A 20,982-nucleotide genomic window follows, 5' to 3' on the forward strand; every position below is an offset into this window, starting at 1 on the left:
ATACCATTTTGAACAATTACAATACAGGCTTGTTCCCTAGATGGTGCTTTTTTTTTTACAATTACAGTATTTACAGATTGAATAAGGCACTGGTTCTCAAAAAAGAACACAAATCAGTATCAAGAAAAAAATTACATTGTCAACCATTCTTCAAAAGAAAGTTTGTGCTGTGCCAGAAAAGAACTAACAGTTGCCAGATTATTGTTCTCCCTGGTCTCCTCTCTTCCCAAAATAAATGCTATTAAGGTAGTTTCACAGGCTACACATTTTAATCTATCTTTCCCAGAAAAGCTCTCCTTTAAAAATTCTGGTGTCTATATTTAACTATTAACTATGTCAGACATTTGAAGACCTAAAAAATGGCGAATTCTTAGAATAATGGCCAACAGGGATGTCATCTTTAAGGTTCATAGCTCAAATTGCTACTGGAACAGAAGAATTACCGCTTGGCAATCTTTGTGGATAACTCTGTGGTCAAATAAAATATTAGTGCTAAAGCCAATTTGCAACACTGGCTAGGGATGCGTTCTGTCATTTTGAACAGCCACATTGCAAAATCTGATTTCAGAAAAGCTAACGTAAGAGATGAAGGGGTAAACAGGCCCTTCCAAGTCTTGAAGCAAACTTGAAGCAAACAAACTATGTCATTATGCCCTTTTCATTCCAGTACTAATGCCTCTCTTCTTCCACATTACATTGTCACTATGAATTGCCAGCCTACATGTTTTCATAAATAAACATTTCGCTTAGTGCTTCATCATCTGTAATATTTTACTCTTGATCCACATAATGGAGTTGATCTCACTCCCAACTGTGATATATATATATTCTCACACAGACACACACAGATATTTCCTTAAAATGCAAACCTGAACATCTCAACAGATTTATATATATATATTTAAAAATAATAATACAGGGCTTATGGACACTGGCATTGAAAAGTCCATTCACTTCAGGAACCATAGAAAAAAATACTTTGTATCTTTGAAGTACTTGGAAAATCCAAAAACTCAGGAGAAGAAGGAGAAGAATGTCCTAAAGTCCTTTTTTAATAAAATGAGAGGGGGGGAGTTTTATTTTAATTATTCTGCCCGAGTTGAATAATGGGGACTGCACATGCCCATTTTTTGCAGTTCAGCTGCTGGTGATGCAATGTGATCTGTTGGCTGCAATCTTCAACTTATTCTCACTGCAAATTCACCCCCCAACCACCACCCAAATGCTCAATCACTTTCTGGGAACTCTGGTGGCTGTGAATTGTGTGACTAACTTACCTCAGACTGAACTGCTTACATAACCCATCTAATCACATTTTAGCCGCTATCGGGGTTCTATGATTTGGCTGCAAATATTGTGCTGGAGACAAATACCCAGCTTTACTTGGGTGAGTGGGAGCAATCACTTTTACGTTATCTGCTCAAGCGGCACCATCTTCAAATTTTCAATGATTGCAGAAACTTGCTGTTTTCATAATTGTTAAGTGCAAGCAAAGTTACTCCAAACAGAGAAGGGGCGTGACATCCATTTTTTAAGATGGTATAGGAAGGGAGATCCTGTGGACTCCCATTTCTCATCCAGTGAGAGTTTAAATGGGCTTTCCCTGCTTCTCGGTCCTGGCCATGTCAGAAAACTCCTCAGTGCTATGCATTCTTAACCTCCATTAGCTAATCACCACTCAAGGCAGAGGTGATTTATGGTGCCAGCTGTCAAGACACGAGGCACCCAAGAGAAAGAAGAAGACAACTTCTGAAGAAACTAGCTTTGTGCATGATTGACTCTGTTTTGGAACAGAAATGTTCATGTAAAAACAACTAATGGCTCCAGAAGTCAAATTGCTTTCAGAATAGCCTATAAATTACCCCCAAATCAATGAGAATCACCCACACTTAACTGCATGCAGCACTAAGCCCATTCAGGTTTTGAAAAATGTGGAGGGTTTGTGGCTGTGCTTGAGCAAGGAATCTTTACAGATGGCTCCCTGTACGATACTTACAGGAAGGATCAGTGGTGGAAATTCTTCTGTTATTACCCACCTAGGCTGCAATCTTAAAAGTGAGGGTGAATAGGTAGAAACCAAAGGTGGTTGAACTATCTTATCTAAAACCCTATCAGGTTCTCAAGAGGCATGGCAGGAGCGAGGGAGGAGAGACACTCCTTTCCTCTTCAGTTCTGCAGCTTAAAATGCTTTTCTGATTGCATGAAAGGAAATCAGTGAAAGAGGTTTAAACTAGCTCCTGAGCTACGTAATCTATATTTCTGTCCAATTCATGAGTGTCAAGTGGCTGAGATAGCATTGGATTCCTACTTCCAATGTGTTCGATGGTCCCCAGTCTCCAACAGTGTTTGCCCCATTGGGCCTTTCAGTGTTGGAATTCCAACACTCAGTCAGCCAGGGGTTCAGAGGTTTTGGTGGGGATCTGGATCTGAAACTGGATCTGACACTGAATCTCCTACTCCACTATTAAGGGTATTCTCTCTTACATCAGCAAGGGAGATCATTTGGCCTCTGAAATACCCTCCCAGGAGCCACTGGACTACAGCCTTAAACTTTTATGTCAGTGGGAATACATATCTCCCCCATCCATCCAGATTTCTCTCTGAAGTTCAGAGTCTCAAACTACATCAATCTATCAGTCAGCTCCAATATTTTGCACCAAAAAAATTAGCTTCACGCAGTATACTTTTACCCCAGCGTCTTAAATTCTTACTTCCACTAACCTTGCAAAGAGAGATGGAACACTGAGTGTTATACACGTGGAATCCAGCCTATTTAAGTGGATTTTCTTTGGGGAGGGTATGCACTTACAACTTACAACAACCAACGGCTCCCACTGAAGCTGCACAGTGCCCTCTGCAGGCTTCAAAATATTCTTAAAGGGACTTTCAAATGAAGAACAGCACAACAGTTCAAACCTACATTTAATTTTCCAAAGTGAAAAACAGCTCAGCAACCCAGAACTTCATGGTCAGTTTTGTTTGATAATTATGTGTGCCTTTAAGAAAAAACTTGCAGTTTTTTTTGTTTTAAAAAAACTTGTAACTGGAGGAACACACATAGCATATTTTGCTGGCTATGATGCTACAAATTACTACATCCCATTTATAGTTCTATTTCTTTAGTGTATTACTTTAAAACAACAACAACATGGTAGCCCTTGCAAAAGACAGCCCAAATTCAGGGGATTCAGGGAAGGTTCTGAAGGTAGGACAGGACTGGAAGTGCTCTTATGCAAGCAAGAAGGCCCTCTGCATGCATATGGAACCTTGCCAAATTTTGGAGGGTCTGCCAACTCACATTCTGGGGAACGGGGTGCTGCAGGAGGGAGGCGAGTCCCCCAACTCCTTGTGCATGCAAAATACCTAATAGGTTCGTCTCATAACCAAAATATGGGTCTCAGTGAGGGCTTATTTGACCAGAATTGCAGAGGAGAAAACCTGGGAATTCAGCACTCCTCCAGTACATTCTGATTTTTAAAACGATAATTTTAAAAAAGAAAATGTTCTGCTCCCTTAAAGCATGTGGCTAAATAATCCAATACATAAAAAATCCCCTTCACTTTAGAAAAAACTCTCAATTTGCTCTCAAAATTAAAGAGGAAATTGTATTTTTGAGAAGTCGTGAAAAGAATAAAAACCCCTCCTTTCCAAAGCAATCCTAACCTAATGTGTTTAGAAAAACACTGCAGTTTTCATCTACCCCGTTAGTGGCAAGTTACCATTTCCAGGTGCACGTTGAACAGAGCGTGTCCTTTTGTCAATAATCTTCGTTTTCTTAATTCTCTTAAGGCAAACAGTATGCAATGCAACTTGGTCAGCCGTTTCATCGATCAGGGACTATTCTGGTAAATGAAAGGTTAGTGCGTATAACACCGTATCCTACCCAACTTTAATTCACACCGATTTCAGAATTATTGTTTTGCGTGTAAAATGCCAGGAAAAAATTCCCCAAATAATAGAAGGTAAAGGCTGCTTGGTATTACTTGAGCTTGCTTGTTTAGGGTTTTTTTTTTCCATTGTCTTCCACCTTTCACATCTAATGTTCCTTAACGGTGTTGCTTTAATAAACCTGAAATGTGAAGGGCTTATACAAGAGATACTGATGGATCACTGGGTCTGCTGTGCACAAGAAACTGCTTGGGAGCAGATCTAGAGATCCCCATCGAGAATGCGGTCTTTCTATCAGTCACAGCTTACATCAGGGACAGCCAATATGGTACCCTCCAGGTGTTGTTTGACTACAAATCCCAACAGCCTCAGCCAGAGTAGGATGATGGGAGTTGTAGTCCAAAAAAAAAATCATCAGGAGAATACCACGTTGGCTTCCTTTGGCCTACATCATATATGAGCTGCCCAAAATAAAATTTGTATAGGCGATCACTTATATTTCTATTATATTTTTCTTTCACAACATAGTGTGTTGCCTTGGGAGTGCAACCGTCTTTCATCAGCAGGAAATCATAACCAATTTGTTTTAGACTTCAGATGCAATTTTGCTTGACTTTCCTCCACCCCCCGCCCCGCCTTAGAGTAACAATATAATTCTTTTCTTGTACTTTGTATTTGCAAAGGTTCATTTTTATGAAAATTAAACAGTCCAAATATAATAATAATATTAATATTAATAACATTAGGGGCTTTCACAGAAAGCAGCATGCATAATCTTGAAGCAGTTACCGATACTGTTTCTCCCACCGCTTCCAAAAGAGGCCAAAGGTCTTCTCATCTGGCAGCCGAGGAACCAAACTTGATGGAGCCGCGTTGCTTTCTTTCTCCTGGAATGGCCCCTGCGCCAGAGTGGAAGATTATTTGCCGAAAGACTGCGTTCAAGGTTTATATTAGCGAAGTCTTGTAATTCCTCTTCCTGTCTCTTTGAAACATGAAGGAAAGTCTATTTTTCTGAGATTTAGCAAAGAGGTGCCTTTCTTCAGCCGAATCAGAGCTTAATGTCCTGTGACTCTGACATTTTGGCAAGAGTTTTCTTCACTCGCAGAGCTGTGAGCCGAGAGGCAGGGTTGTGAGCCCAGCATTCTGTCATGAGTTTGCCCATTTGTCTTAGGCACTAGAGGAAGAAAGAAAACATATAGATGAATGCATCTCACACTTACACACACTTAAAAGGTTTAATCTTGGCTTAAAGCCAAACACTACTCTGGAAAGAAACGAAATGAACCAAATTGAGAACTCATACTGAGCATGGAATTCTGCCCCGTGTATTGTGGCTGCGTAAACACCATACATTTAAAGCACATTTACCAAGCATATGGATCCCCCCCAGTGGTTCCTGGGAACTGCAGTTTGACCCTCACAGAGCTACAATTGCCAGCACCCACGGCAAACTAACAGTTCCCAGGATTCTTGTGGAGTTTTCAATGTGCTTTAAACCTATGGTGTGTACGCAGCCTGTATCTGCACAATTAAGTCTTAATGTTGTATTATCCTTGTCACTAACATTGCTGAATAAGGAACAGAAGATCAAGGCAATGTATGCTAGATTTCAGATAAGTGTGTGTTTGTGGATGGATGGATGGATGGATGGATAGATAGGAAGCCCAGGCCACCAACCATCAAAGCAGTAAAACAATACAATTAAAAATAAAACCAAACATGTAAGAACAATTCGAAACAAGCAAAACATACCCTCACAGCTAATTGGATTAGGGGAAAGATATATAATTTATTGAAGCCAGTGTGGTGTAGTGGTTAAGAGCAGTGGACTCGTAATCTGGTGAACCGGGTTCGATTCCCTGCTCCTCCACATGCAGCTGCTGGGTGACCTTGGGCTAGTCACACTTCTCTGAAGTCTCTCAGCCCCCCTCACCTCACAGAGTGTTTGTTGTGAGGGAGGGAGGGAAAAGGAGATTGTTAGCCGCTTTGAGACTCCTTAGGATAGTGATAAAGCGGGATATCAAATCCAAGCTCTTCTTTTTAAAAAAAACACCCCACCTTCCTTCAGGTTTTTCACCTTTGCACCCTGCTAATGAATGGAAGAGAGTCGTGTAAAGCAGCTCTTCCTGCAGCGTGGGATGCATGGCTTCACTGTTATGCTACTTTAAGTCAAAGAATGGGTTAGCACTCTGCAGGATAGTAAGTTACTGCAGTAAGTCAATGGTGTCCTCGAAACTCTTTTTATTCTGTGGTGGGCCATATACCAAACTTTCTCAATCTGCTTTGCTAGATCATTCTTTTCTCCTGGTTGTGTGTGTGTGTGTTGCTTTTGGGCTTGTTTGTTTTTTTACATCCCCCCCTCTGCGACCCTCCCCTACGCACTCAAGATTGTTTACAACTCTTGCCATTTAAGTATTTTTAAATCTAATTGCAGAATACTTAAGTGAAGACTGCTATTCCCAAATCACAGCTGCCTCCTACAATAATAGCATTACACTGTACCACTTAACAAGATTAATGACCTCTGCATAGCATCACCATAACTGTCGGCAGATTTGTCTGCGGTACATCAATTACTGGTCTACTGATTCCAAAACACAATTTTGCTTCATTATAAATTCTCTGTGGAAAGTGTTCAGGCAACTTCCTCCCTCCCCTAAAGGAAAATACCACTACAGCTTTGAAAAGCAATTTCCTATATTAATTGACAAAAAGTGGAATTGAGAGACAGAAGACTAACACACAGGCTTTCAACTCCCCTCCCAATTTGTTTCCCCCCCCTTTTTTACAGACTCTAGTACCCTATTGGTGGTGCCTACAAAGAAGCATTTATACATGTATATAATATATTCGTAAGATTATGCACACTGCATTGTATACAATGTAATGTACTAGTAATCCATGGGCACTTGGAAGATGCACAAGCATGCCCCCTTATCTCAGGACCTGAACCCCCTCTTTTAATTGGCTTGTTGCATTGCACATTTGAAACCGCAGGTGTCTGTTTTAATGAAATCATTTTAGTGGCAATTATGTGTATTTAAATGTTTTGAAATTGGTTTTCTACTTGTAAACTGCTTAGAAGCTACCTTGGCAATTAAGTAGCATATTAAATTATTAATAAATAATATCAGAGGTGAGAAACCTGTAGCCCTCCAAATGCTTCTGGACAATTCCTATCAATACAGAGGCCAGGAGTAGGACCTGTGTGACTCAGGTCAAATCCTGAGTTCCCGCATCCTCAAGGGGACTACTTCAAGAGGGAGCTGAGGCGACCCATCTGTCAATCATCTGGTGCTACCATGACATCTGGCAACTCAACTTCAAAGGAAACCATCTTTTCCTTTCTTCCTTTGCAGGTGCAGTTTAAAACAGACGTGGATGCAAAGGAACATTGTTTCTTTGCAGCCATGGCTTAGACTTGAGCTGAGATGCTCTATCCCAACACACTCTAACGATCAAACTAGACCAGGATTATCACAACCTGGCGTCCTTCAGATGTTGTTGGACTAGGGTGGCCAACTCGCAAGAGACTGTGATCTACTTACAGAATTAAAAAAAAACTGGCGGTGATCTACCCCCGTTTTTGGGGGGATTCAAGTTGACCTTTTTTGGGAAGGAAACCCTGTTTTAAAAGGTTTAAGGGTTTTGGGGGAGAAGGAGGAAAACAGCCACTCACCAACAAATTGCTGGGGAAATAAACAGCCTCAATGAGTAAACTCTGTCTTCCATTCTGCAGATCGTGCAACAACGGAGGGCGGGGTGAGAGATGGGGGATGGTTTCGATTTTACCAACGCTAAGGAAAGGGAGCCAGAGATCGACCGCGATCTACCAAAACCTCCTGGGGATCTACCAATAGATTGCGATTGACCTGTTGGACACCCCTAGACTATAACACCCATGCTATCTGATCACTGGGAATGCTGGCTGGGGCTGATGGGAGTTGCAGTCCAACAGCATCGGAAAGGCGCCAGGTTGGCTCTCTCTGATTTAAAAGTCCTAAGAGCAAAATCACATGTAGAAGGATCAGTTGTATCCTGAGTGTGTACCGCAGCTCACGGGCAGAGCCTCCCTCGCAAGGAAAAGGCATTTAATGTTAAGTTACTCCATCCATGGCCTGATGCAAATTGTGACAATATGCTCTGAGCTGCTATAGAGACCAAAGAGTTGATGTGCACATTCAGTGTATATTTAAAACATTTCAGTACTCTGGTTTTCACTGAGAGACTGTTCTGTTATAAACTGTGGCTTTTAAAGGAAGATCAATATTTTGACATTTTTATTTGCTTTTTAATGAGGCTCAAATACCAAACTGTAAATGCTGGTCCTGGAGTATTTACTTCCAACACCAGTAAAATCAAATTAATCAAAAACTCTAAATGGCCACACTAGGCATGGCATTTGTCACAAGCAATGATGTGTGGTGGTGGAGGAGGGGAATCCCATTTCGTAAGTTCATTAGTAACAATGAATATCCATTTGAAAACATAGCATTAAGAAAGCTGGGAAGTTTCAAAGTTCTGAGTTTTGTTTCCTAACTACAGTCATATAAATGTAACAAAATGCATTCACTCCCTGAGGCTTCAGAAAAAAATACCAACGCATTTTCTCCTTCAAACTGAAAATTTTCTGAAGCAGACTGCCCTATGCTAATTACTGTTATCTGAACAGGAGGTTTTCCAGAAAACCCACATCACTGGTCGAGTGGTTTAGCCTTGTGCTGCTTTTGATTTTATTTTCACAAACAGCAAGTGAAGATTTGGGGGGGGGGGGAGAGAGAGATGGATCAGCAATTTATGTACTGTAATTGGTATGGTGAGAGGGCAGAATTGTGATCGCAGAAATAGTTGGCGGACGCTTCTAACTTTTATCAGTACTGCCTGGTTTACAGTGGTTTATACGCAGCCTGCATGGGTGAGCTAGTCCTTGGGTCTCATCTGTAAGCTATTTTTAGCTTTCAGTACATTACAGTGGAAGGTAATAACCCCTCAGACACCCAAAACACATGCCAATCACAGGCTCACACTCACAGATCTGGGTAACTGCTGCCCTTTGAATTTCCAAAAAAATGAGCAGCAGCCATTGCTTCTTTCTCCCAAAATACTAGGTGATACCAAATTTACATCAACATATTGCAGAGGACTTGCTTATTCTGAACTGAGTCTAAAAAGCTGACCTTATAGGTACACCGTAATTTTTTACAGGCACTGTAACAGGTATAACTCAGCTTAGAACTTTTCTTGGTTTTTCCATATCCAACTGCAAAGGCAGCATCCTATAATGTCAAGACTTTTCCCTCCTTAATTCACCCAAGTCGATTTTGACAAAAGGAGATAAATGTAATGGGTCAGGTTTTGAAAGTATTCTCTGCTTGGATAGCTCAATCGGTAGAGCACAAGACTCTTAACCCCAGGTTCTGGGTTTGAGCCCCACACTGAGTGCATTGCAGGGGGTTGGACCTTAGGGGTCCCCCCCAAACTCTAAAATTCTATGATTCCTTACCTCATCACTGCTCCACCTGTTGGGAAACGAGGGCCGTAGCTTCTTGATACATACTATTTCTCTCATGTCTTCGTATGAAGGGTCAGTGGGAACAAGGTCATGATATGGAAGCTGATACTCTTCAACTATACCTGGAAAATGTGCCATTTGTTAGCTGCATCAGTGCCAGGTAGGTTTAAGAACAATGCTTTATCAAAACCCAAATAAATAGGCATGCGCAGACCGAAGCTCATTGGGAAGGTTCATTGGGATATGGTAGTAGGAAGCAGCCAAGTGAAGGATGAATCCATGTTAGCATGAGGGTCCACATATAAAGGCAAAAGGTAGGGTAACTGCAAAATGCTTTCAAAAGCAAGTACCTAGAGTTGTCACAGAACTGCCTCACATGTGCCCTGAGTCTTAAAACACAGGCTAACTGTAGGTATATTTTCCACTAATGCCCAGGGCTTAATTTATAAAATTCAAAAGCAAGCTGGAATTCATCCTTCCACATTGGAAAGACCTCATCCTAACTCAAACTGGTTGTTTGATGTTGTGCAATTGAAAGGTGTTTTTTTGCGCATGCTCAGAGGCACTTTCCTAATTTCATTTTTCTAAACCTCATGGCTTAGTCTTGGTATTAAAAACCGGATCTAAACCATGATGACCTTAAGTCTGCCCTCTGTTTCCCTGTAGTCAAAGGGCTGTCAATAAAAGCCAACTTCCTTCTTCAAATGCCTCGAGGCTAGCATACAAAATCTCTGCATTGCCATTCTTAGACAGGTAACAGAAAGCTTTGCAAACAGCAATCAGCCAGAGGAGATCTAGCAAAGGAAAGTACAAGAAAGTGGAGGAACTGGGTTTAAAAATGCCAATCTTCCCAGGTCTGGAATTAATTTTATACAGGCAACAATGCCTTTTCAATACAGGTTTCCTAATGGTAGCTAACACCTGCTAATGCAGATCCTCCAGCATCTTATCTGCGTAATCTCCTGCGTAATCTCATGGTACCCAAGCAAAACCAACCCTATCCCTTTTCTACATAAGCAACGGGAGTGCTCTCAGTTTAAGCTCTGATGTTTATAATTCTGGAAGTGCCCATAAATGAGCTCCAAATTCCCATTGCAATTATGAAACACACTACATCTTTAAAAGAGACTATTAAAAGAGAGGATAAATCTTTGCGGCTAAATGAGGACCTACAGGGATGGGGAAAAAATGAGTCCTAAGAACCAGAAAGGAAATGGGAATAAATAAGTCCAGCGAAAACAGTTCTTTGAAATGGATGGTTTTCTCTGTCTCTCTTGAAACACACACAAACACACACACGGAATTGAAGTAATGTAGAGACATGCGCCAGCGTTGTAAGGCATTTACCTCCTGAAACACATCTCCTTGCTATTTCCCAAAGGATGAGTCCGAAGCTGTACATATCGGCCATGATATATGACTGGAAGTGATTCCGATTTAAGCTTTCATCTAGGACTTCAGGAGGCATGTACCGCTTTGTGCCCACTCTGGTGTTGGGTGGTATATCCACCTCATTTGTGTCACTGAAAGATTAAGGGGGTGGGTAGAAGGAGACAAAAATGAGTGGTTTCCCCCCCCTAAAACCAAATTGTATATGAAAGGCCAGGGTGGGCAGGTGGGAGAGAAAGGGACCTCCAATTAAATCCATCTATGAGCAAAGGTCAAAGTAAAAGAAAACCTTAATGAAAATGATCCTTTCAGAGAAAGGTTTTTCACTGTTAACCAGGGACTTTTTTTGTTTTGTGTTTTGAGGCTTCCATGCCTGGGGATACACCAAGCCTCCAAATGCAAACACACAACAATGATAAAACTCAGCAGGGGTTGCTGGTAACATTTGTGAGATTTCATTAGCATTAAGATGAAACTCCCCTGCTGAAGATAGCAATCCAACGTCCATGAAAGGTTGTTTTCTTGGCAGGGCTCAGTTCCCCATGCTTAAATATGAGTATTAATCTTTTTAGGTTCATTTATATCTTAATTTGGAAAAATTCTAGGATGGCAGTTGCGTAGCTAGCTGCTCAGGCTTCGGAGGGGGGGTGCCCCTGTGTGCATGCACCACACATGGGGGGGGTGAGTCACCACAAGGGGCGTGGGGCAAACCGCCCACCGGGCAGGGCAGGGCAAGGCAAGGAGTGCTGTGCGGAGCCTGCAGGGAGTCCACCCACTGCCTCCCCCTCAGCTGCGGGACTTTGGGGAGTGAGACAAGGAAGATCTATAAGGAGGAAAGGCAAAAGGCAGTCCCCTCCCTGCTGGCTGTGTGCAAATCAAACCAGACAGAGCAGAGAAAGGAGAGAGTCTTTATTCAGGCCTTACCGGACTTCTAAAGCCACAGTTTCTGGGCGCCAAATTTTAAATCCGCCATAAGGGCTTAAAATCTGGAGAGAACAGAGCCAAGGGGAGGGGGGGTGAACGCGTGCACCCAAAAGTTGTGGCTTCGCTTCTCGGAGAGGGAGGCAGGCAGGTGGGTGGAGTAGGCGGAGGAGATGGTTTCTTTGCGCCACCATTCTCCTCCCCTTGCCGGGCCAAGAACCAGGGCTGCAAGGTGCACATCACAGCGAGGTATCAGCAGGATTTAAAGGCGACTGGCCCAGGGAAAGAGGAGCTAAAGGGTGCCAGCGGCGGGCGGCTGCACCACTCAACTCCCCCCAGCCTGATGAATGCATCTCCTACACACCCACAACAGCAGTGTAGCTAGCTGCTCAGGGCGCCCTCTTGGGAGTGGGTCGAGATGCCACAGAGGTAGGGCTAGCTGCCTATGGGGGGGGCAAGCCGCCAACCGGGCAATGCGAGCCCGGGCAGGGGCCCACCGCCTCCCCCCTCAGCCAGAGGGTGGCTGCGGCAAGGAGGGAGTAGGCAGGGGCTGGAGTGCCCTGGAGGCTACACGTGTCCCGTGCTGCATTTTCAGGCAGTGCTGGGTTCGCCCGCTGGAGGAGATGAGGGGAGGAGGTGGAGATGAGATCCTCACTGAAGAGCAGACAGAGGACTACCATCTCGCAGTGAGATCATGAGGTAAGATAAAAGCTGTAGGGGTAGTGAGCCACTTACTGTGGCCTCATAGGCTCAGGTTTGGCACCCCTTGCTTTAGCTGCTCAACCATTCATGGAGGACACCCAAAAGGCAGGGCACTGAAATCAACTCTCTTGAAAGATGGGCCAGTAAAGAAGAGACTTTATTTATCTTAAGGACATAAGTAGAGCCCTGCCAGATCAACCCAAAGGCCTGTCTAGCCCAGCATTCTGCTCTCACAGTGCTTATGAGAAGCCCACAAGCACGGCAAACATGCAACATTAATCTCCAGCAAACCAGTATACAGAAGCCTCTGGTACTGGAGATCATATATAGCAAAGTCATCATTACTCATAGTCCTGATAGCTGTAGCTATCCTCTGTGCTAACTAACTATGGCTATAACTGCAGCTTGTGGTAGTGGCTCCCATAGTTGAATTATCTACTTCCTTTAGTCTGTTCTCAATCCTCCAGCACACAGCTTCATTGAGATGACTCTGAGTTCTAGTACCATGAATGAGAAAAAACCTCTCTGTCGGCTTTTTTAAAATACATTTCTATCCTATCTCCCTTATTTGCACCCCCCCCCCGTCATCTAAAATGCTGCAAACACGGCATCCTTTTCTCAAATAGACTTGCTCCAATCTCCTGAGCATTTTGCTTGCCCTGTGCACCACCACATTCTTCACGTGAGCTTTAACCGAAAATCTCAGTGGTTTCCTCCCATTCATACTTTTCTATTTGTATCTCATCATATCTGACTCAGCTGCATCAGTTTCTAGGGCTAAGATCCAATGACCTATGCTAGCCTTCCTTGTGGCTACAGACCACAATTCTGTATCACAACCACTTGTGGCATGTGAAGCAAGTTAGCATGTGGCTTGCCTAACCCATCATTTCCAGCTGCAGAGTGTGAGCTTCACTCTGTGTTGGGAATGGTCACCATGATCTCAAACAGTCTCAGTCGTAATCTTCACAAACAGCTCATGCGACAACCCACTGTTTCCTTCCTTGTCACAAGGTCCCAACTCCAGGCCCCCTTTGAAACCTACTCCCTTTTAATGTTCACAAACCAAGTTTCAGCGAGAAAACCTAATATTTTGCTCACCTAATGAATTTAACTGCCAAACCCAGGTCTGCTATACAGCAAGTTCCGTTCTTTTTCACCAGGATGTTTTTGCTTTTGAGGTCCCGGTGGGCAATCGCTGGCTTGCCTTGAGTGCTGAATATTTCAGTGTGCAAATGGCACAGTCCGCTGACTGAGGAATATGCCAGCTTCAGCATGGCTTTTGTATCCAAGGTAGTGGATTTCAGGTAGTCGTACAGGGATCCATTCTCATGGTAGTCTGTGATAAGATACAGCTGAGTCCAAGACCCTGTGCCTTTGATGTCTGCAGCAATGAAGCCTACAAGGAGGAATGGAGACAGGGCTGTTCAAACATTGCGCATGTTTTGAAAGAAGGTACAGAGTCAATTTATTATGAATTCCAAGGTGAAGATGCCGTATCTGATGCTGCTTGTACAAACTGGAAATCTGAGAAGTCGGCAGAGTTACTATAGCTCCACATTCCATGACACGTGTGGAACTGATACTGCAGTGAAGGGTCAAGACTATGTTGACCTAGAATACCACCAAGCAAGTCTTTGCACTAGGGCAGGCATGGCCAAACTTGGCCCTCCAGCTGTTTTGGGACTACAACTCCCATCATCCCTAGCTAACAGGACCAGTGGTCAGGAATGATGAGAACTATAGTCCCCAAACAGCTGGAGGGCCAGGTTTAGCCATCACTGCACCAGGGGCATAAGTTACACTTCAAAGGATAGCCCTACCAAAATGTTAGCCGAATTAGAAACCCTTGTCTACATTCCTGAACTCAAAACACACAAACTCAGGCTGAAAGACAAGGAGTTGAAAATCTAAATTCAATTTTAGTATGAACAGCGATTCGAAGTTCGCTGTTATATTTATGATTCCCTCATTCATTTTTTGGAATCAGAATCGTGAAAATTAAAGTGCAGAATGAAATTTATGAGCAAGGGCTCAAAACTCAAAAGTATTTTGAAATCTGTTCCAAGTTCAGTTTTTAAAATTCAAATTAATTTGAGCAGTGGGACAAAACAGATGCACAGCAACTGAAATTAGCACTTGTTGAAGACCACATCTACGACCCTGAAAACTGTGAAGGCATGGATTTCTTTTTCCTTCTCTGGGCAATATGAGGAATCCCTGAACTCGCAAGTCCTCAGAATCACAGCTCCTCTTAAGAGAAGTTATCTCAACTTTAAGTCCACAACATCAGGTCTAAGCCGGAATTTGGAGGTGAGCTGCTATACAGGCGTTTTCTCACCTTGTTTATGAAAGGTTAAGCAGCAAGCAGGGCTAAGAAGAAACCAGGTTGTCAAAACGAAACCACTGCTAACTTTGGCTTTTGATACATCTTTTTTAATATTCCAGAATACACATCTTGGCTGTGAGTCTTGGCAGACCTCGCAGGCCTTTTCCCACCTGGCCTGGGAAGATGGAGCCCTGACTGACTGACTCCCTCCAGCTACAAAAGCTAAGGCTCATGGGCTAGAGCAGGCTTCCTCAAACTATGCCCTCCAGATGTTTTGAGACTACAATTCCCATCACCCCTGACCACTGGTCCTGCTAGCTAGGGATCATGGGAGTTGTAGGCCAAAAACATCTGGAGGGCCAAGGTTGAGGAAGCCTGGGCTAGAGGTTGTTTGAGCAGAGGGGTGTTGTTGTTGTTGGGTTTTTGCTGTTTCGTTTTGTTGTCTTTATTTTGGATCTTGTGACGTATGTGGAAATTGTTCAGTTTGGCTGTGTATTTTTTTAATGTTTCATTTATTATTTACAACTACCTTTGTTATGTGGTAGTTATGCACTCCTTTCGTGTTGTAAGCTGCCTTGAGCGCCTGTGGAAAGGCGGCATACAAATAAAATTACCGTATTTTTCCGTCTATAAGGCGCCCCCATGTATAAGACGACCCCTATTTTGGGGGACTCAGATTTAAGAAAATGGGGAAAGATGTATCCATGATACCCCCTAATTTTTGACATTATTTTTAGGGGGGGGGGGACTTAGTCTTATACACGAAAAAAAATACTGTATGTACGTATGCTGCTGCAAAACACAGAAGTAAAAAGTGGGGTGCCTTAAATGACCAGGACCCTTACTTTTAGTTTGTGCCACTCACCCAAAATGTTTTCATGCCTCATCAGAACGGTCTGATAGATCTCCGTCTCTCGAAACCAACTGGCTTCCTCCGTCGTGAAGAAAACCTTGACGGCCACCTTCTCTCCTCTCCATTTCCCCATCCAGACCTCTCCATAGCGACCTTTACCAATCTGCTTCACCATCTGAATCTGTTTTGCTATAGTCCTTTGCACCTGTCAAGAGAAAAGACAATTGGTGCTATAGTAACTAATGCCCGAGACAAAATTGCTCGCAGATAAGACAGCACCCCCAAGAACTAGAAAATGCCAGCAGAGGGAGCTCAGTGTTTGACAGACAGGTGATCCTAACACTGCAGTTGAAAAGTCGGAATAAGCAGTCCATGGTCACATCCACCCTATGAGCAATAGGATGGTCCTTTGCTGTATTGTTTTCAGTGCCTACTAAAAGTGTTTTTACTTAAACAAGCCTAACCGGAAATGTAATTTTAACATTTAATTTTATTATGCAGATTTGTGCAAAGCTGCTGGCTTTCTTTATTTCTTGATAAATCCCATGTCAACTTGTTTATAACATTTGACTTCACTGATATTTTCTTATGAATTAATGTTTATATTGTCGTATGTAAAACTCTCAGAGGTTTGTTGATTTAAGCAATACATACATCTTGTTCAATAAATAAACAGTCATAAGCCACACTCATCACAGTGCCACTTCTGCTTGGGCAACCACTGAATGAGGCAATGGAGGTTGTGGGAAACCGACCACAAAAATTGGGGTCTTCACAAGAAAGAAAGAAAGAAAGAAAGAAAGAAAGAAAGAAAGAAAGAAAGAAAGAGCTCCAGGTGCAAGAAATTAGGATTCCAGATCTGAATGTGTTTCAGGGGGAAAATATCCTCCCTTTGGATAACATTTGTAGCAGTAATTCTCAAATGCAAGAAATGCATGCCAGAAACGTGTTCCCAAAGAAGAATTTTCTTCCAAAACATGTGCCTGAAATAAATTTTATTTCTATCACCCCTAGTTTTTCACCTTTTTTTCCAAAAGGAAAACCATACTAATGTTTTGGGGGAGTTTTTGTACTTTTAGTTAAGCAAAATGTTAATTTGCATGGAAAATCTTGAAAGTAGTATTTTTAAAAGTTATTTAGTTATAGTGCACCTTTCCTGCAAGGAGAGAAGAGTTTGGATTTGATATCCCGCTTTATCACTACCCGAAGGAGTCTCAAAGCGGCTCACATTCTCCTTTCCCTTCCTCCCCCACAACAAACACTCTGTAAGGTGAGTGGGGCTGAGAGACTTCAAAGAAGTGTGACTAGCCCAAGGTCACCCAGCAGCTGCGAACCCAGTTCACCAGATTACAAGTCAACCACTCTTAACCACTACACCACACTGGGTCTGGAGATCAAAAGAGCATTCATGGATCTCCTCCTCCCAATTTTATCATCACCACAAGCCTGACAGCAAGAGGGACAATGACTGGCCCATCATCACTCAGTAAGCTTTATGGCAAAGTAGGATTTTAACCTGGGATTCCCAGGCCCTAGTCCAACATTCTAACCAGTTCACCACACTGGCTCTCCTGGGTTTGCTTAACACCTAGCCTGATGAAGCATTCGGGTGAATGTGAAAGCTTGCTCACTATCCTGTGGTAACTTGGAACATTCAAATAAATGTACTGCATGATGTTTGGGATTGTGGAGTTTATCTTATAGACCAGCACAGCTACCTTTCCTTTTCACTCTGTTAAGTTATAGAGATAGCAAGTTTATTAACAAGTCAGCTCATCAGCAGAAGATGAATTGTTGGCTATAGCTCTAAAAATGGAATGCCTTTTAGGTATTAACCAGGGCAGGTGTTCATGCAGATATTGGCACTACAATCCTAATCAGAGTTCAGTAGTTTTCAATCCCTCTTCCTTGAGGGTTCATCAGATGCTTATTGAGGCTCCTAACTGAGAAGACTGGCAATGGTGGTGAAACGCATCCCCTCCAAAAATATATATATAGCCTACTTACAAATTACAAAACTTGTGCCACAATGTGCATCTGCAGGGCAGAGTTAAGACTGTCGTACAGGATGCAAAATGGTGGACGGGTTGCTTGCTGCTGCTACTACTTGCAGTGGAAGCAATGAAAACAAACCCCTAGGAACAAATAAAAAAGCTGTGCCACATGACCTAAGGATATATTTACACTGTGCCCTCCTATAGCCTATAAGGGAATGAAGCAATTTTGTTAACTGTACCTTAGGCTGAATCAACTTTGGCTACCGTAATTTCTGCATTCAGATAACCTTTGCATTTATGCTGGTTTACCTTTGGCTCTCCAGATGTTGCTGGACTGCAACTGCCACCAGCCCCAGACAGCATGACCAATGGTCAAGGGTGGTGGGAGATGGGAGTCCAACAACTTCTGGAGGGCCACCAAATTTTAGGCAGAACCAGGGCTGCAGATAGCAATGATGCTCTGTTCCTTAATATGTCTCAGTACTCCTTTCTCACCAGAAGAGGGAGCCCAGAACCGCTTCCCGAGCTCTGAGACTGTTCAATGAGGTCTTTCAAGGATTCTCCAGGTGGAATGTAAGTCTCGTCTTGTTCAAGCCCGATGCTGTACCGAGGTCTGCTTTCTTGCCTTTTAAACCTGCAGTTGTGTATGAAAATAAACATAGGTTGACTCTGCAACGCTGGGTGGTTGCAACATCAGGCAAAGGTTGCTATTTGAGTCTGTTTAATTTCCCACTTGCGTTGCATATTTTAAAAAATCTCTAAAGTTTTCACGTTTCTCGTCTATTTTCAGCAACCTCAGTAACAAAGCAATACTTTCATCTCTGAGAATTTGTGCCCAGGCCATTGCAATTAGACACACAGTAGCAAGGGATTTTTTAAAACACACACAAACACAATCTTATTCAGTATCTCAATGCACACTGAAACTTTAAATACTGGGTGGCCCACCCCACCCCATGTCTTTCCCCCACAATCTGCCACTTTATAATATATAATATCAGCTACCATAACCTTCCTCAACTTGGTGCCTTCCACATGTTTTGGACTACAGCTGCCACAGCATGGGTATATTGGCTGAGGCTGATGGGAGTTGTTTTGGGTGATGAAGCATAAAATTGTAGCGTTGGAAGGGGTCCTGAGGGTCATCTAGTCCAATCCACAGCAAGGCAGGGATATTTTGCCCAACATGGGCCTCAAGCCCACAACCCTAAGATTTAAGAGTCTCATGCTCTACTGACTGAGCTATGCAGGTGGACTACAGCTCAAGGGCATCAGGTTGAATAAGGATGAATTAGTAAGATGGGACAGACCAGCAGCAACAGCCCTCCCCAGTAAAGCCAGTATCAGCTGGTGGGCGGGTGGGAGCACACCTTGCTCCAGCAAAAGAACCTTCAGGAGTCCACTTTAGGTTCCCAGTTGTTCCTTTGAATCCCCACCCTTACCTGCCCATCATCTGATATGTATATGGTGTATGGTGAGTGGGCACTGCTTCTTGTGAATGCTCTGGCAGGCCAAATAGGAAAGCCTAGCTGGTTGTGTTTGGTCCATCCCTGGCCAACAGCCTCTGGACCATGTGGTGTAGTGGTTGAGTGTTGGACTAGGACCTGAGAGACCAGGGTTCAAATTCCCACTCCATCACTGGTTAACCTTGGGCCAGTCACTATCAGAGACAGATTTAGGGCAGTGCGCACTGGACACCAAGCCTACAATGAGGGGGAAAGTATTTGATCCCCTGCTAAATTTGCCCGTTTGCCCTCTGATGAAGAAATGACCAGTCCATAATTTTAATGGTAGGTTTATTGTAGCTGTGAGAGACAGAATAACAACAGGAAAACCCCCAGAAACCCAGAAGACAAAAAGTCAGAGATTGATGTGCATTATAATGAGTGAAATAAGTATTTGATCCCTTTGCAAAAGATGACTTAGTACTTGGTGGCAAAACCCTGGTTGGCAATTACAGAGCCGATGTGCAGTGGTTTTGTTGTTACTTTTGCTGTTTAGCACCACTGTGGTACTTCTCATTGTTTGTGGCAATTACAGAGGTTAGATGTTTCTTGTAGGTGGCCACCAGGTTTGCACACATCTCAGGAGGTATTTTGTCCCACTCCTCTTTGCAGATCCTCTCCAAGTCAGTAAGATTTTTGAGGCTGATATGTAGCTACTCAAACCTTCAGCTCCCTCCACAGATTTTCGATGGGATTAAGGTCTGGAGACTGGCTAGGCCATTCCAGCACCTTAATGTGCTTCTTCTTGAGCCACTCCGTTGTTGCCTTGGCCGTGTGTTTTGGGTCACTGTCATGCTGGAATAACCATCCTCAACCCTTTTTCAATGCCTTGGCTGAGAGAAGGAGGTGCTCACCCAAGATTTGACGATACATGGTCCCATCCATCGTCCCTTCGATGCGGTGAAAGTGTCCTGTCCCCCTTAGCAGAAAAACACCCCCAAAGCATATTATGTCCCACTCCATGTTTGACGGTGGGGATGGTGTTCTTGGGGTTGTAGGCAGCATTCCTCCTCCAAACACAGTGACTTGCATTGATGCCAAAGAGCTCGATTTTGGTCTCATCTGACCACAACACTTTCATCCAGTTCTCCTCTGGGTCATTCAGATGTGCATTGGCAAACTGCAAATGGGCCTGTACATGTGCTGTCTTGAGCAAGGGGACCTTGCGGGCTCTGCAAGATCTCAGTCCTTCACGGCGTAGTGTGTTACCAACTGTTTTCATGGTGACTATGGTCCCAGCTGCCCTCAGATCACTGACAAGTTCACCCCGTGTAGTTCTGGGCTGCTTCATCACCGTTCTCATGATCACTGCAACTCCACGAGGTGAGATCTTGCATGGGGCCCCAGACCAAGGGAGGTTGACAGTTATTTTGTGTTTCTTTCATTTGCGAATTATTGCACCAACTGCTGTCACCTTCTCACCAAGCTGCTTGGCAATAATCTTGTAGCCCAGTCCAGCCTTGTGCAGGTCTACAATCTTGTCCCTGACATCCTTAGACACCTCTTTGGTCTTGGTCATGGTGGCTAGTTTGGAATCTGCTGCATTGATTGCTTCTGTCAACAGGTGTCTTTTGTACAGGTACTGTAACGAGCTAGGATTACAGGTAAGACCTCTCCCTTACAGCAGGGGCTTCTAATCCAGCTCGTTACATACAGTGAAGATACCAGGTAGCCTGACATCTGGCTAGTTGATAGGGGATCAAATACTTCTTTCACTCATTATAATGCACATCAATCTCTGAATTTTGTCTTCTGGGTTTCTGGGGGTTTTCCTTTTGCTATTCTGTCTCTCACAGCTACAATAAACCTACCATGAAAATTATGGACTGGTCATTTCTTCATTAGAGGGCAAACGGGCAAATTTAGCAGGGGATCAAATACTTTCC

General features: G+C 43.3%; 1 protein-coding gene across 2 annotated transcripts in view; it reads right to left on the bottom strand.

The window, feature by feature from the left end:
• Positions 1 to 4,542: 4,542 nt before the first annotated feature.
• The window catches only part of BMPR1B (bone morphogenetic protein receptor type 1B), a 129,193-nt gene continuing 112,753 nt past the window's right edge, over positions 4,543 to 20,982 (bottom strand). For both annotated transcript variants that reach the window (XM_033160522.1, XM_033160521.1), the window contains 6 exons: positions 18,087 to 18,225; positions 15,607 to 15,799; positions 13,514 to 13,811; positions 10,748 to 10,923; positions 9,392 to 9,522; positions 4,543 to 5,062 (listed from right to left, as the gene is read on the bottom strand). In XM_033160522.1, the coding sequence (XP_033016413.1) occupies positions 4,937 to 5,062; positions 9,392 to 9,522; positions 10,748 to 10,923; positions 13,514 to 13,811; positions 15,607 to 15,799; positions 18,087 to 18,225 (1,063 nt within the window). In that variant the 3' untranslated portion in view covers positions 4,543 to 4,936. The remainder of the gene's footprint in view (positions 5,063 to 9,391; positions 9,523 to 10,747; positions 10,924 to 13,513; positions 13,812 to 15,606; positions 15,800 to 18,086; positions 18,226 to 20,982) is intronic.

Source organism: Lacerta agilis, chromosome 9 (assembly GCF_009819535.1).
Source record: "Lacerta agilis isolate rLacAgi1 chromosome 9, rLacAgi1.pri, whole genome shotgun sequence".
Taxonomy (NCBI): domain Eukaryota; kingdom Metazoa; phylum Chordata; class Lepidosauria; order Squamata; family Lacertidae; genus Lacerta; species Lacerta agilis.